We start from the raw sequence: 17,382 nt of genomic DNA on the forward strand, positions 1-17,382 counted from the left end.
TTCCTAGGTTCCAATCATGTTGCTTACCTGTATGTCACAGCAAATACACTCCTTGGGCAACATTGGAATGTGAAGTATAATCAGCAGATTCTCCCTATGCTGGTGGAATCCAAATTTCAGGGCACATGATGCACGACGTGCCAGAAAACATGGAAAATCTATTACAATTATGTGCTCCTGCCCGATCTAATCCATTTTTACACCTTCAATGGACTGCATTACTTTAACAAGGTGTCAAGGACACTCAGACTTGCTGTTAATAGTGGACACATTTTCAAGATGAGTGGAAGCTATTCCAACAAAGAAAGATGCTGCTACATACACAGCAAAAAACTGATGAAGGACCATATTCCTAGATGGGGATTGCCATGTCACGTCGACCCTGACCGAGGAACACATTTCACTGGGAGTGTTTGTCAGGAATTATGTCGACTGATGAACATTGAATGGTCTTTTCATTGTCCACATCACCCAGAGTCACCAGGACAAGTTGAACAAAATGAATGGAATCATTAAACAGTGGCTGACTATCATGAGGAAGGCACACCATGGCTTACAGCTCTTCCAATGGTCTTGTGTGGCATCAGAGCAACCGTAATTAAGAAAATTAAGCTAAGTCCTTCCGAGGTGATAACAGGGCTTTCTATGTCAGTGCCGGGAGCACGTAATCTCAGAGAGGCTGATGTCTACATTATGGCAGACAGTTTAGTTAACTATTGTGTGAAATTAACCCAAGCTGTCCAGTCGTCTTCTCAACAGGTTTCTACCACTTGAAGTGATCTGACAGAAGGAAGATGCATCCAGGTTCCTGTTGAGTGGGCCCTGATGAAGAAACCACATAAGGAACCATTGGGATCTCACTGAGAAGGTCCTTATCACTGGTTCAATAGTTCGACTTGATATCAGAGAATGTATACAATATACAACTTGAAGCTCTTGTTCTTCGCAGGCATCCACGAAAAAGAAGGATATCCCAAAGAATGAGCAACAGTAAAAATGTTAGAATACCAAAGCCTCCCCTACTCTACTCCCACGCATAAACAGCAGCAAAGCATCAACCCCCTCCCTCCCCCCCACCTACTTCGAAAAAGCATCAACACCCTCCTCTCACCAAGCAAGCAACAGCAAAGCCCCCAAGAAAGACTAACTCAGTGGTGATAGTTGAAGGTAAAAGTAAGTGGATACCCTCCAAGCACTGCAAACGAGGTAAAGTGGTATCCGATGAGTACAACTAGCGCTGTGGTTAATGTGTGAGTAACTTTTGACTCGGTGCCCACGCTGCTGGGCTACAGTGAGCAAATCACTAACGAGCCAGAAAACGTCAAACAGAATAAACAGCTACTGGACATTATGAAGTTTATTCTAATATTATTTGTTGTTACAGTTTTGCCAGTTTTCCCCACTCACAATGTACCAATTGAGGTGACACACAATGTATACTTGCAAACGTCACATGAATTTGCTGATGCTGTTAATGCCTTGAGTTGTTGGGTATGTCAGTGATGTATACCAAACACTGCAAAATATTCACCTATGTTAGGCATTCCTGCAGATGCAAAGCAAACATGTGCCCTCTTCCTTAACCAAAATTCATTATCACTATTCAGCAAAGGTGATATTAACATTATGCCCAGGATTCATTATTCTCAAGGAAGTCATAAATATATGATGATCATGCCCCAACATACCACCCTGAACTAGACCATTTATACAATATAATCAGCATGATTTAGGGAATGGGGCTTGTACCTCTCTTCCATGTAATTGTTTAGAATCTTGTTATTAGGTATAACTTTCCTGCTATGAGACTAAGGGTAAACAGTAACATTGCTGATGCCTTGGGAAAAGTAATAGTCACCCTGCATAAGATAGTTCTTCAAAATTGTGTTGGATCTTCTTTTAGCAGTTAAGTGGGGAGCACGTGCAGTTATAGGCAAGGAGTGTTGTACTTGCATACCTGACAAGGTTGAAGACATAACTAATTTGGCTGATCACATTCATAAAGAAGCAGCTAAAATAAATCAATATGATGGATGGGATTTCTTTTAACTGGATTCATTTAAATCTTGGAAACAGGAGTTACTCAATATTATGAGCCATAATATTTGTCCTGATATGCCTTATGATAATTTTCACCTTTTTTACTTGTATAAGGGTCACCAAAAATAGCGTAGTTCAAACTCATGTAAGCGTATCTGCTAATCTACCAAACAACGATATAATCCTGTGAATACTCTTTGTTATTTCCATAACTTGTGTAGTTTTTAAAATTATTTTAGACTTAATATAGCTATCACAAGTGTCTCTCCCTCTGAACTTTTAGTTGTTGGCTATATTTAAGAGGGAGTTAGATATGGCCCTTGTGGCTAAGGGGATCGGGGGTATGGAGGGAAGGCTGGTACAGGGTTCTGAGTTGGATGATCAGCCATGGTCATACTGAATGGCGGTGCAGGCTCGAAGGGCCGAATAGCCTACTCCTGCACCTATTTTCTATGTTTCTATGTAATGATTCTAAATGTGTGATTTAGAATCAAGGGGGAAATGCTGGATTAGACTGCATAATTGTTATTTCATTTGCAGTTTAACTTTTTATGCCTGCTTGTATTTTATATAAACACCTATATATAGGTAATTGTTCAATATGTTTCCTAGTGGTCACAATATTATATGTAATTGTTCAGTGTGTCCCCTGGTGGTTACAGTTCTTTCTCCTTCTGGAAGATTCTTTGGTATCACATTATTTGAATAGGGGCTATCTGATTGGTTAAATTTTTTCAACAAATTTGAATAGATTATCTTGTATCTGTGGTATAAGAAGAGCAGAGCACATTGGTTTGCTATTCTATTCCTTCCTCTACTTGACGCTTGCTATTCTCCATTGCCATTTCCTTTATTCTCTTGGTGCTTAACAAAACCAACGTGAAGCAACAAGTTTTTTTTTGCCTCTGTCTTGACTTCCGAAAGAACCTTGGATCAAAAACATCAGAATCCAACAGTATGGAGGGATTATTTTAATAACATGATGTGCATATAAAGCTAGTGTGGTTTGAATATGTACTGTTTTCTGCAGGAAATGCCACCTGTGCATTTATATAAAGCAAGTTCTTACAACTAGCAGTGGAATGCTGGATCAGTTTTCAGTTATATTGACTGGTTATGTGAATGTCTGGTATCAGCAAGAAGTGGACCAGTGCTCTTAAATCAGCCAGGACCAAGAAAGGTGGTTAATTTTTTTTTGAACTGCAGCTGCTGCCAATCTAACACAAAAACACAGGATGCTTCCATACGTTGGTCCACGTCTGTGGGATGAGAAACCGAGCAAACGTCTCACATTGCAGACCCTTTGTCAGAACTGGGAAGGTGTTAAAAGAAGCTTGTTAGTTGCAGCGTGTGTAAAAGTAAGGGTGGTGGTGGGTGTTGATGATTCCGATTGCATAAACCTGGCATCATGACTCTGATTGCATAAACATGCACAAAAGAACATAGGCAAAAGAATGTAAGAGTTACAAAATGCAGAGCAGGAAGATATACCTGGCAGGTCAGGTTGGACACGTCCTCCACTCTAGAAGAACACCTTGAGGCAAAGGAAGAAGGTGGGAGGAGGAAGCATCCAATAAGCTGAGCCCATATCACAGATGGATGGCTAATGAAGAAAGAAATCAAGTTACTCCACAGTTCTTCCAACTGAGCCTGGCTGAGATAAGAAACTGAAACTGAGAATCACACTGGTTTACCACCAAGATAAATTAATTTCAGATCTACATATTTCCAATTATGATCAGTTTCCTATCACAGCCTGAATGTTTTCTGTCAAATTCAGAAAACCTAAGTGATTTTCCATTATTAGGGTGCCTCTCTGCCTCAAATCTGGATCACTCTGGTGCTGTAAAGTTACCTAAATCAGAATCTGAGCAGACTTTGGAGGTCCAAGAAAAAAATATTTTTTTACGCCTATCTCAATGCACTGTTTTAATGAAGTGATCTAGTGTGAATGGTATGCAAAACAAGATTTTCTCTGTATTTCAGTATGTGTGACAATAATAAACCAAATCTAAGTGGAACTTAAGGCAGGACTCACAGACTGCATTCCCTCCTTCAGAGACTTCAGCCCACTTACTCATCTAACTTTATATAAAATGCATCAAACTGGTGCCTGAGTGGTTTCTCCTCATAAAAGTAGAGTGATTTAAAGTTAGTTGCTTGGCATAGATTGTGCATGTAAAATTAGCTGAATTTACTTTGATCAATCTATTCTTTTGGGCTTGATTAATAGGAAATGTTTGCAATATGATATGGCTAGGGATGGTGGTATTCTTATACGAGGGCAGGTGCTGCCATGTTTCACAGCTTTGTGGGATGTAGGGATGATCAGAAATAGTGGTGATGAAATTATGGGTCAGGATGGATTTATGGGAGGAGTAAGTATTTTCTTATCTTGACCTTCTCAGGAATTTCTGATAAATACTTGCCATTTGGATCTTACTGTTCCTACCTCCAGTCAGCTGATCTGACCTTACCCTGAACCAGATATTAATTATAAAACTGGCAACAGTTGAGGCACTTGGATTTGTTAAATATTTATTTGTTCATAATTATTTATTTGTAAAGTAATTACTATACTACCTTTGGAGATACGTTATTAAAGTTTGTTACCCCACCCACTACTCCTTTCCCCAGATACCACCCTCACCCACCCCAATGTCTGTTCAAACAACACATTGGGATTTTGATTTTTGAAATTCTCCAGTCTTCATTCCTTCTGTCGTGTGTGATTAACATTATCTCCATCACAGTCTGTGTACAAATTTGACAGAGAAGGGAACAAAATGAGACCAGGATGCCAAAACAAAATATATTTAGGAAAGATTTTTCACAATTTTCATTGGTAACCAAGTATCTCAAATTAATGAATGCAGAATTGGATTGTCAAGACAGAAAATATGGTGTATCTTGAAGTTATGAATACTCACGGTGGTGTCTGAAAAGAGGATGCTGTCTAAGTTGCATGCCATCTTGGTCAATGTCTCCTATCCACTACATAATGTACTGGGTGGGCACAGGAGTACATTCAGCCAGAGACTCATTCTACCGAGATGCAGCACAGAGCATCATAGGAAGTCATTCCTGCCTGTGGCCATCAAACTTTACAACTCCTCCCTTGGAGGGTCAGACACCCTGAGCCAATAGGCTGGTCCTGGACTTATTTCATAATTTACTGGTATAATTTACGTATTACTATTTAACTATTTATTACTATCTTTCTATTACTATTCTATTACTATTTATTATTTCCATGACTAATATGACTATTTCTATTACTATATTATTTATGGTGCAACTGTAACGAAAACCATTTTCCCCCGGGATCAATAAAGTATGACTATGTCTAATGACTAAACAAACATTTATCGGTCAGTTTTTAGCAAGTCATGAACATCCTTTTGTGCATTTATCACAGGGAAGTTTTCAAGGCCCCAAAAGCTTGAATTTGTTTGAATTGAGTTTTTTTTAATGAGGAACAATTTTCCCTGACTTGCTTTGCCATTATGAATAAATTTAATGTGGCTGTGCCTTATTACGCTATGATTCTCTGGTCATGTGTGGATTTGAGCAGTTCTGGATTGGATCCGAATTTGCAAGTGTAGTAGACAGAATGACAGAGGTGTTACTGCTCTAACTTGCATCTGGCCTCAGTATAGCAGTACAGGAGGCTGTGGCTGTACGTGTCAGTGTGGGACTGGGAAGTGGAATTAAAATGGCTAGCCGTCAGGAGATCCTAGCAGCTTGTTCCACACTCACACCTCCCTCTGAGTTCAGAAGTTCCCCCTCAGGTTTCCTTAAATATTTCACCTTTCATCCTTAACCTATGACCTCTGGTTCTAGACTCGCCCCACTTGGTGGAAAAGCCTGCATTCATAATTTTGTATGTCTTTCAAATCTACCCTCATTCTCCTGTGCTCCAGAGAATATAGTCCTAACCTATTCAGCGTTTCCCTATAACTCAGGTCCTCAAGTCCAGCAACATCCTTGCAAATTTTCTCTGTACTCTTTCAATCTTATTGATATTGTTCCTGTAGGCAGATGACCAGAACTGCACACAATACTCCAAATAAACCCTTGCCAACATCTTATACAACTTCAACACAACATCTCAACTCCTGTGTTCAGTTCCCTGATTGATGAAAGCCAGTGTGCCAAAAGCCCTCTTCATGACCCTATCTACCTACAGTGCCACTTTAAAGGAATTGTGGATCTGTATTCCTAGATCCCTCTGTTCTACCCCACCCCTTGGCACCCTACCACTCACTGTGTAAGTACTATGGTTTGTCCTCACACTTATCTGCATTAAATTCCATCCACCATTTTTCAGCTCACTTTTCCAGCTGGCCCAGATTGCGCTGCAGGCATTGATAACATTTGTCGCTGTTCACTATTTCACCACCCCGCCTTCCACGTTTGCCACGTTATCATCAAATCATCGATATAGATGACAATGGATCAGTGGACCCAGCACCAATCCATGTAGCACAACCACAGTCACAGGCCTGCAGTTAGAGAACCATTTACTACCACTCTTTGGCTTCTCCCCTGAATCCAATTTGCTACCTCATTCTGAATGTCAAGCGACTGAACCTTCTTGATCAGACTTCCAAGCAGTACTTTGTCAAAAAAGCCTTGCTAAAATCCAGGAAGCTATATTTATTATATATTTTTGCAGTCCCACGACTGATCCCTCTAGTATCCTGCTGGTCAATTAGAAGATGACCCTCTCCGTAGCCAGTCTTTTAAACAAGGCAAAGTATTGTGCTCTTATGACTTAACATTTTGTGAGGTCCCTTTCTAAATGCAAATACCTTGTCAAGGTCAAACTGGTTTGCTCTATGCTTAAAAATATATTATGATTTCTATTTTAATCTTTATTAATGCTTTTTGTTCAAAGATGTCTTGAATCATTAACTAATTTATGATTTTAAAATTTAAGGTCCAAGGCCAAGTTCGTATTACGAAGATTCACTTTGACAAATTAAAGAATGACGTGTGCCAGAAAGTGGATTTACTGGGAGCAAGTCGTTGCAATCTTCTTTCTCACATTTTAGTAACTTATCAGGTAAAAACTTGAAACTTCTTAATCTTATTACGTTGGTTACTTATGGACAATCAACAAGTAAATTGGGCTGCTTAGAAATGAAATGAAAAAAATGTATAAAATAATGTAGTTTTTATTTATTATACCTTTTGCCAATTTTACCATTATCACTGACTGACAAAACTAAATCACCTACAGTAAGATGAACGTATTGATCTGAGGCCAATTGTTTTTTTTTTGTATTTTCACTGGTTCAATTGAAAAAAATTATACTAAAGCTTGAATTTATTGAACTTTTGCATTATTTCAGTTTTAAAGTAAATAGTGCATTATAACTGAGTGAGCATAAGCAATTGGTCACCCTTGCTGTTAATAATCCTATGATTCTGGTTTATATGGTGGCCCATGCTTCACTGCAGAGCTGCAAATAGCAAAGAAAAATGTTGAAAACATACTGAATTCAAAAATTCAGTGCCTAGTCAGCTTGTCTTCTTTTCCAATGTAAACTTTAATCTGCACCTGCATTAAACTATTATCTGCATGTTGAGAATTGGGCTTAATTCTCTGTGTATCCTAATTTAATGAGCTCCAGTGTCTGACTGCTGTACAAATTGTGAAATTTGCTTTTGATATAATCAGACATAAAGACCAGTATTTCTATGGAGTGGGCAACACATTGGAGGGTTTAGTCAGTGGGTAGAGTCTGGAGACACTGGCGCCCTGCTGAACTTCTCAATGCAGAAAGATCAGAGACATGGGTACACCATACAAGAGAGGTTCAATGCAGGAATTTGCTCTGATTTTGATTTGCAATTTAAGATTTTTAATCTCTCATCTCCTACTTTTTGTGCATGGGTTTGATAATGATCCCAAACTGTTTGTAATTTTAGTCAATTTGGTTTCCATGTGAAGGATAAACTGCAATTGGATCTAACTGGGAAGTGTTTGTCAAATAAGGGTACGTTGATTCTAAAATGCCCTCCCTATAAAGAGGAGTAATGCCTTTTCAGAATATAGAAGTAACTTTTGGCAGAAGATGTGGCTACTGTCAGATGTTGCCCAACTAAATATGGAAGAAGAGGCCCTAAACTCCTGTCCCAGAAGTTTGTAAATACGAGAAAATCTGAAGATGCTGGAAATCCAAGGCAAAACATACAAAATGCTGGAGGACCTCAGCAGGTCAAACAGCATCGATGGAAAAGAGTAAACAGTCGACATTTTGGGCTGAAACTTTCTTCAGGACCTTTGGGTTTCATAACTCCACTCTTTGATCTATGTTAGCCTAACGTCGGTGGTGGGGAACCTGCTGGAGTCAGTTATCATAGATGTGATAACAGCACATTTGGAAAGCGGTGAAATCATCGGACAAAGTCAGCGTGGATTTGTGAAAGGAAAATCATGTCTGACGAATCTCATAGAATTTTTTGAGGATGTAACTAGTAGAGTAGATAGGGGAGAACCAGTGGATGTGGTATATTTGGATTTTCAAAAGGCTTTTGACAAGGTCCCACACAGGAGATTAGTGTGCAAACTTAAAGCACACGGTATTGGGGGTAAGGTATTGATGTGGATAGAGAATTGGTTAGCAGACAGGAAGCAAAGAGTGGGAATAAACGGGACCTTTTCAGAATGGCAGGCGGTGACTAGTGGGGTACCGCAAGGCTCAGTGCTGGGACCCCAGTTGTTTACAATATATATTAATGACTTGGATGAGGGAATTAAATGCAGCATCTCCAAGTTTGCGGATGACACGAAGCTGGGCGGCAGTGTTAGCTGTGAGGAGGATGCTAAGAGGATGCAGAGTGACTTGGATCGGTTGGGTGAGTGGGCAAATTCATGGCAGATGCAATTTAATGTGGATAAATGTGAAGTTATCCACTTTGGTGGCAAAAATAGGAAAACAGATTATTATCTGAATGGTGGCCGATTAGGAAAAGGGGAGGTGCAACGAGACCTGGGTATCATTATACACCAGTCATTGAAAGTGGGCATGCAGGTACAGCAGGTGGTGAAAAAGGCGAATGGTATGCTGGCATTTATAGTGAGAGGATTCGAGTACAGGAGCAGGGAGGTACTACTGCAGTTGTACAAGGCCTTGGTGAGACCACACCTGGAGTATTGTGTGCAGTTTTGGTCCCCTAATCTGAGGAAAGACATCATTGCCATAGAGGGAGTACAAAGAAGGTTCACCAGATTGATTCCTGGGATGGCAGGACTTTCGTATGAAGAAAGACTGGATGAACTGGGCTTGTACTCGTTGGAATTTAGAAGATTGAGGGGGGATCTGATTGAAACGTATAAAATCCTAAAGGGATTGGACAGGCTAGATGCAGGAAGATTGTTCCCGATGTTGGGGAAGTCCAGTACGAGGGGTCACAGTTTGAGGATAAAGGGGAAGCCTTTTAGGACTGAGATTAGGAAAAACTTCTTCACACAGAGAGTGGTGAATCTGTGGAATTCTCTGCCACAGGAAACAGTTGAGGCCAGTTCATTGGCTATATTTAAGAGGGAGTTAGATATGACCCTTGTGGCTACGGGGATCAGGGGGTATGGAGGGAAGGCTGGTGCAGGGTTCTGAGTTGGATGATCAGCCATGATCATAATAAATGGCGGTGCAGGCTCGAAGGGCTGAATGGCCTACTCTTGCACCTATTTTCTATGTTTCTATGTTTCAGATTATATGAACAGTTTGCTATGCAGTTCTGGGCATGATGACCCATACTACTGCAGGTTTGACGACTGTACTGGGATGTTTGCCCTCCACAACAGCTTCCCTGGTTGGGTGAAGGTGCACTCCAGCACTGTGTTACTTCTTCAGTCTCTCTGCTGGCTTCTATATTGAAATGCATTTCTTCACATGATGCCTCAAGTATGCCTCTGAAGTATTCCTAAAGTTGAAATCTAACTCTTGCACTTCCTTTGCCCATGCTGTAATCATTTCCTAAGTACCCATGCCTCAGTATGTGCAGAGTTACTAGGATCAAACAGTTCCAACATCTTTCTAGATTTGTCAGTGCTAAGAGACACTAATGTTCCTATCCATCTACTTTCGGGTTCTGATCTCGATCTGATATAAATCCATATATTCCTTGAACTTAGGTGCCGTGGGGTGTTCTCTTCTGTTCTGGTAACCTTGATTTAATTCATCCACTGGGTCCCCACTGTTATTACTCATAAACAGTCAGTATCACATTTTTTAATTTCTCATTTATTCCCACAATGTGTTGCTGTGTTTCTGGCAAAGTGGAGTGTATATTTGGATGCAAGCACATTATAATCAGTCTCCTTTCCTTGGCATCACTGTGTATTGCTTTCTGGTAACTAATTGCCTAATTGCCTGGAACAGCTTCCTAGGATCATCCCCAGGCCGGATTACCCTTAGCAATATCCCTTAATTGTTGTACCCTGAAGAGGGAAGTCTATGTTATATTCTGGTTTTAATTTCCTGTCCCAGCACCCCCCTCTCTGATAGTAACTAGGGAGGTTAATCTTGCAGACTGTAGCAACAGTTTCTTTTGTTGTACCTCGGTGAGGTGGAAGCTCCTCATCATAACTGTGTCTGGTCGACTTATCTGCTAAATCACTCCAATCCAGATCTTTGTATTCATCCTCCTCCCTTCTTCTAGATCTTCCTATCTCTGCAGCAAGTTGTCCCTGCTGCTTTTGTATCTGCTTTAAACACTTTGTATGATTTCTAGTGTTGCTTTTTTTCTTATGTGCTGATTTCAGTATCACATTCATACCCATACTTAAATCATCATCATCGTCATCAGGTGCCATGCCCAGTTTGAGCTTTGACTGCCATGGCCCACACACTCCTGTTTCAGGTCAAGTGGATCAATTCATTAGTATTCATTTCCAGTTCTCTGGTCGCTGTCTCCATCATCATTTGTGTTTGTCTTCCTCTTTGTTTTGTTCCCTTCAATCTTTCCCATAATTACCGTGCATTCTAACTCCTCTTTCCTAATCACATGTCCAATGAAGTTACATTGCCTATTCATGATCTCATACATTATTTCTCTTTTTGTGTTTGCTCTGTTCATGACATCCTTGTTAGATATTCATTTCGTCCATGATATTCTTTGCATCCTCCTCAAAAACCACATCTCTGCTACTTCAATTTGTTTCCTCATGTTACTAGATATTGTCCAACATTCTGAGCCATATAACATAACTGGATAAATGTAACATTTCAGTACTCTGAGGTGGGTTGTCATGCCTAGTTTAGTATTGGTCAGTATACTCTTTATTCTCGTAAAAGTGTCTTTTGCCATCCCTATTCTTCTTTTACTGTCCATGTCGCACCTGCCATCTGATGTCACCCAGCTTCCTAAGTAGCAAAAGTTCTGTACTTGTTTTATGTCTTCCTCATTTATTCTCAGCCTGCAGAGAGGATTGATTCTCTTTCTTTTTTGATATCACCATACATTCTGTCTTTTTGCAATTGATAGACCCATTTTTACACTTTCTTCAACAATTATATCAATTAAGTTTTGTAGTTCTTCCTCCATACTTGCAATTAACACAGTGTCATCTGCATATCTGAAATTATTGATGTTTTCACGGCCAACTTTGATACCCAAGATGTCTCTTATTTTTTTGTAATATTGTTTCACTGTACACATTAAATAAATCGGGAGAAAACACACCCTTGTCAAATGCCTCTCTTGATTTTTGTAAACCGACTCATTTCTCAATCTTTCTGATTAAGCGGAGGTCTTTGGAATCTAGATCTAGAGTTTTCTGTAATATTTCAAATAATTTATTGTGCTTCACTTTATCAAATGCTTTTGTGTAGTCAATAAAACGAACAAACAAATCTCTTTGCACTTGAATAGCTCGTTCTGATAGTATCCTTAATATCAATATTGCGTTTCTTGTACCTTTGTCTTTCACAAAACCACATTGTTCTTTACCTATTTCAGCTTGTATCTTACATTTAGCTCTTGTCATCAAAATTCTTAGAAGTATCTTGGTGATATTACTCATTAAACTTATGGTCCTATGTAATTCACATCCTATTGCTCCAGCTTTCTTTGGAAGAGTGATAAATACTGATTTCTTTCCATCTCTTCTGATATTATTCCAGTCTCATAAATGTCATTGATTAAATCAGTAAGTTTTTCAATTCCATAATCTTCAAGGGCAATAATTTGTTCTATTACTAATTCATCAGCACCTGCTGCCTTTCCTTTCTTCATCTTATTTATTGCATTACGAACTTTAGATTTTAAAATACTTGGAGCTTCAATGTTTTTATTAATTTCTGGTTTTTCACCTCTATTGTCTTCAAACAATCCCTGAATATACTCAGTCCATCTGTTCATAATCTCATCTTTTTCCATTGCTTTCAAACATCCACCTGAAGAACAGAGGAGCTTTTCACCAGTGATATTCTTGATTTGTTGATGCAACCTTTTTGGATCAGTAACAGAGATTCTTTCTATTTGCTCACGTTCCTGGTTTAACCATTCTTCTTTGGCTTTTTGACATAAGCTTTTAACTTTTTTATCTAAGGACTAATATTCTATAGGATTTGCTTTCTTCCGTCTCCTTTCTTCCATTAGATTTTTGATTTCATCTGTCATCCATTTATTCCTTGTGCTTTTTTCATTTTTAGGAATCACTGACTTTGCTGATTCTACCAAGACACCCTTTAGAGAGTTGAATTTCGTTTCTACATGATTCCTATCACCTTCAACAGATTCTGTTTCTGGACTTTGAAATCTCTTCCTTACTTCAATTGTAAATTTTTGTCTTAAGTTTTCTTCTTTAATTAATTGCAAGTAGTCAAGGGATTGTTCAGGTTTTTGCTTCTTCAGTTTTTCTTAAGTTTTAGTTTTACATGACATACTACTGGGTTATGGTCAATATTACAGTCTGCACCTGGATATGTTTTGCATTGAGTCACTGAGTTTCTGAATCTTTGGTTTATAGTAATAAAGTCAGTTTGATTTCTAGTGTTATCACCTGGACTTTTCCAGGTCCACAAGCATCTTGGATGGTTTTTAAAGCAGGTATTCATAATGACCTGATTATTCATCTTGCACCATTCTACCCATTTCCACCCTTTCATTTCTCTCCCCTAGTCCAAATTTTCTGGTGGTATTTCCATCAGCACCCTGTCCCTCTTTAGCATTTAGATCTCCCGTGACTATAACAACTTCTTGAGATTTGCATCCATTCTTTGCTTGTTCAAGCTCTTCATAGAATTTATCTATATCCTCATTTGTTCCATCTGTTGTTGGTGCATGTACCTGTATAATGGCTAAATCAAATGGTTGTCCTCTGAATCTAACAAGGAGCACTCTTTCTGATATTGCCCAATGTTCTAAAACACTTTTTGCCATGTTTTCATCCATAAGAATTCCTACTCCATTAGAATGGGATGTTCCACAAGAATAAACTAGTGTTTTATTTCTATTCTGACATGTTCCAGCACCTATCCAACAAACGTCGCTAATTCCCATAATGTTAATCTTTAGTCTTTCCATTTCATTTATCACATTGTCTAATCTTCCTGCTTGATATAGGGTTCTTACATTCCAAGTGACAATAATTTTCTTTTGTGTTACTTGAATTTTATGAGCAGTAGCTTGATGACGGTCGGGGATGCTCTGCTGATCAGAATCAACTCTACCGAGTGCAGCAACTTCAGAATTGTTTCGACGCTGTTGTTGTGTGATAGATTTTGTGAGTTTGACCATGATTTTCTTAGCAAATAGATTCTAGGAAACCTATTATCTAGCAATGGTGGTTTGCTATTGCCTACCATTGGGCGAACTAAAGAAATCTCCATTTCTCTTCCTAAATATTCATCCACCTGTACTGTAGCCGTTGACATTTGAGGTCCTAGGTCATCCACCTTCTCTGTCATAAGTTCAGTTACTGAACCTGCCAGATCTGCCATTGGCCTTCGCTCGTATCCTGAGCAGGATCCCTTGCAGGTGCTACCGTTCTGGGTCAGAGTGGCTCTGGGAGCAATGAATGACTAAGGGGTAACTCCACTTTCCCCAAAGTTCTGAAAGTCCCCAATCAGAGCCTCATCACCGGTTACAGTTTAGAGTCATACCCAGAACATATGCTTAAATCACTGCATTTTTTTCCTCATAACCTCCACTTCATTCTTGGCTACTTGGGCTTCTTGTTTATTCTTTTCCTAAACCAGCTTTTCATACTGTAACTGAAATTAGTACGTGTGTGTCAAATTCAAATCCACACTCATCTGCTCCTTTAAATAGGGAACCCTCTCTTTAAGATTTCCTACCTCCTTGCAGAGCCTTTTGTTTTCCTTTTCTAATCTGTCCCACTCTGCTTTAGCTTTCTGTGATATTCTGTGTTTTCCTCTTCTGATCTTTCTTATATTATTTTAACTTTCTTCCGATATTCTGGGTTTTCCTTTTCTGATCTTTATTGCTCTCTTTTTACTTTCTGCCAATATTCCATCTAATCATCAAACAGGCAACTGCTACTGGCTTCTGTAAATAATTAAGTTCCTTGTCTGACAATTTCCCTTGAGTAGCTGATGAGCTTTCCCAGCAGTTTTCCCTTCACTGCCAGTGTGACCAGCATACTCCCCATATTGTGGCCTTTTCCCCAATACGTATTTCTATAGGAGTCCCCTCCAATTAAAATAATCGAAATCTTCCAAACTTGCAGACTTCCCCAAATTCTCAATCCTGGGTTAGTAAGAGGCAACTACCCAGCCCCAGATCTCTTTGTACCTCACCAACGTGGTCTGACTCGAGTCTTCCACTGACTCAATGGAGAGATTTATCCTTGAGCTCCCACAGAGATATCAATTCTCTTACAAGGATTTTCCCTCAACAATAATGATTAATTAGGCACGGAGAGAATCTGCATTTACTGACAAGAACCTTATTGGCTCAGTTCACAAGCACATAAATTTACACAACTGGATACCTGTGTGCATACCCACTAGGTTTCCCTGATCCTCCTTGAACAGTCAAAGAAGTAAAAAGGTAATACCCAAGAAAAGTAATGCTGGCCAGGCATTCTTCCTGATCCCAGTGTAGTTTCCATGTCTTCAATATGGATTCAACCACTTTTGCGATGATTGGTCTCCGCAGAGCTGTTCTCTGCCTGCGCTCCCAAAATCCTCCATTCTTATTCTTTTCCTTATCAGATCAGTCAATGATGTCACTTTTGTTAGTTCAAGGTGATCTGACTGACCTGTGTTAGTTTCTCATTGGATGTGGCTCAAGACTACAAGCAGTATTGATTTATGGCTCTCCCTTCAGCTTTGTGACCTAGGTAATATGTTTTGCTCTATCCAACTCAGATTGTTTCAAACCAGTTCAACCGGGTCAGCCAAATACTGGACCAGATGACCAGATCACAGGCTGCTCCTTCTGCAAACCTGCTATTTTACGTAATAAGCAGCTTTTTATCTAAGAAGTACCTCAGGATTAGCAGAAACTCCTGTGTCTTCATTCTACTTCTCTGATCAAGTTATCCCAGAGCACGAATCAGTTTACTAAAGAGTTCACAAAATGGCAGCTGCAAGGATAGTCTGACAAAATGGCCACTTCCATTCCTGTCACCATATAGCTACAACAAAGACTTCTGTTTCGTCTTTTTTCACCACCCTTGCCTCACTCCTGGTTACTGATTTGTAGATTGCACTTTCTGGCCAACAGTGTCATGAGAAAGAGAGATGGTGTTGGTGAGATGAAAGAGCAAACTAGGATGTCATGGAGGGAGCAATCTCTTCTCTAAGATCGATCTTTCTCACCTCTTTGCCCAAGATTCATAAGCAGGACCAATCATTTTCACCTGTTCTCATTCATGGAATTTATTTGATCCTAACGTGACTCCTTGAAGTAGCTAGTGTCCTCCATCACTTCGATAATTTCCTGGTCCCATCTAAGGTAGCGCAAGGGGGAAGAATGAACCTTTTAGAGTGCTGAAAGAGAAGAAGTCCTTTCTGATGATGGCATCATGTTGAAAGTGGTGGAAACTATGGAAGACAATTCATTGAATGTGGAGGCTGATGGGTTAAAATGCAAGGACAGAGAGATTCCTCTCCTTGCTCTAGGTCAGAGGGGAGAGGGTGAGGGCAGGAATGCATAAATTGTAACAGATACATCTGAGAGTCCTATCATCTAGGATTGAAATGAAGCCGTTATTCCTAAACAGAGATGCCTCGTTGCAAGTCTCACAAGATAAAACATTTTCCCTTGTCAAGAGCCTTCAGAATCTTGCATGTTTTTGGCAAGTCCTCTCTTGCTTTTCTAAACTCTGGGATTACAAACCCAGCTGAGGCAACCCACCCATTCTGGGTATCAGTGTAGTGAATCTTCTCTGAACTGCTTTTAAAGCATTAACATTATATACTTTATACTTTATTGTCGCCAAACAATTGATACTAGAACGTACAATCATCACAGCGATATTTGATTCTGCGCTTCCCGCTCCCTGGATTGCAAATCGATAGTAAATATTAAAAATTTAAATTATAAGTCATAAATAGAAAAATGGAAAGTAAGGTAGTGCAAAAAAACCGAGAGGCAGGTCCGGATATTTGGAGGGTACGGCCCAGATCCGGGTCAGGATCTGTTCAGCAGTCTTATCATAGTTGGAAAGAAGCTGTTCCCAAATCTGGCCGTACGAGTCTTCAAGCTCCTGAGCTTTCTCCCGGAGGGAAGAGGGATGAAAAGTGTGTTGGCTGGGTGGGTTGTGTCCTTGATTATCCTGGCAGCACTGCTCTGACAGCATGCGGTGTAAAGTGAGTCCAAGGACGGAAGATTGGTTTGTGTGATGTGCTGCGCTGTGTTCACGATCTTCTGCAGCTTCTTCCAGTCTTGGACAGGACAACTTCCATACCAGGTTGTGATGCACCCTAGAAGAATGCTTTCTACGGTGCATCTATAAAAATTAGTGAGGGTTTTAGGGGACAAGCCAAATTTCTTTAGTTTTCTCAGGAAGTAAAGGCGCTGGTGGGCCTTCTTGGCAGTGAACTCTGCTTGGTTAACCAAGTCAGGTCATTTGTGATATTGACCCTGAGGAACTTAAACCTTTTGACCTGCTCCACTTGCGCACCACCGATGTAAATTGGGTCGTGCGGTCCGCTACTCCTTTTGAATTCAACAACCAATTCCTTCGTCTTGCTAACGTTGAGGGATAGGTTATCGTCTCCGTACCATGCCACCAGGTTCTTAATTTCCTCTCTGTACTCAAACTCATCATTACCCGAGATACAGCCTACAACTGTTGTGTCATCGGCAAACTTATATATTGAGTTCGATGGAAACTTGGCTACACAATCATGGGTG

At 39.9% G+C, this 17,382-nt stretch overlaps 1 protein-coding gene across 4 annotated transcripts in view; it reads left to right on the forward strand.

Annotated features, from left to right (window-relative positions):
• Window positions 1-17,382, forward strand: part of ica1 (islet cell autoantigen 1) — a 115,971-nt gene that overhangs the window by 42,497 nt on the left and 56,092 nt on the right. For all 4 annotated transcript variants that reach the window (XM_072251985.1, XM_072251984.1, XM_072251987.1 and 1 more), the window contains exon 7: window positions 6,983-7,108. In XM_072251985.1, the coding sequence (XP_072108086.1) occupies window positions 6,983-7,108 (126 nt within the window). The remainder of the gene's footprint in view (window positions 1-6,982; window positions 7,109-17,382) is intronic.

Source organism: Mobula birostris, chromosome 3 (assembly GCF_030028105.1).
Source record: "Mobula birostris isolate sMobBir1 chromosome 3, sMobBir1.hap1, whole genome shotgun sequence".
Classification (NCBI taxonomy): Eukaryota; Metazoa; Chordata; class Chondrichthyes; order Myliobatiformes; family Myliobatidae; genus Mobula; species Mobula birostris.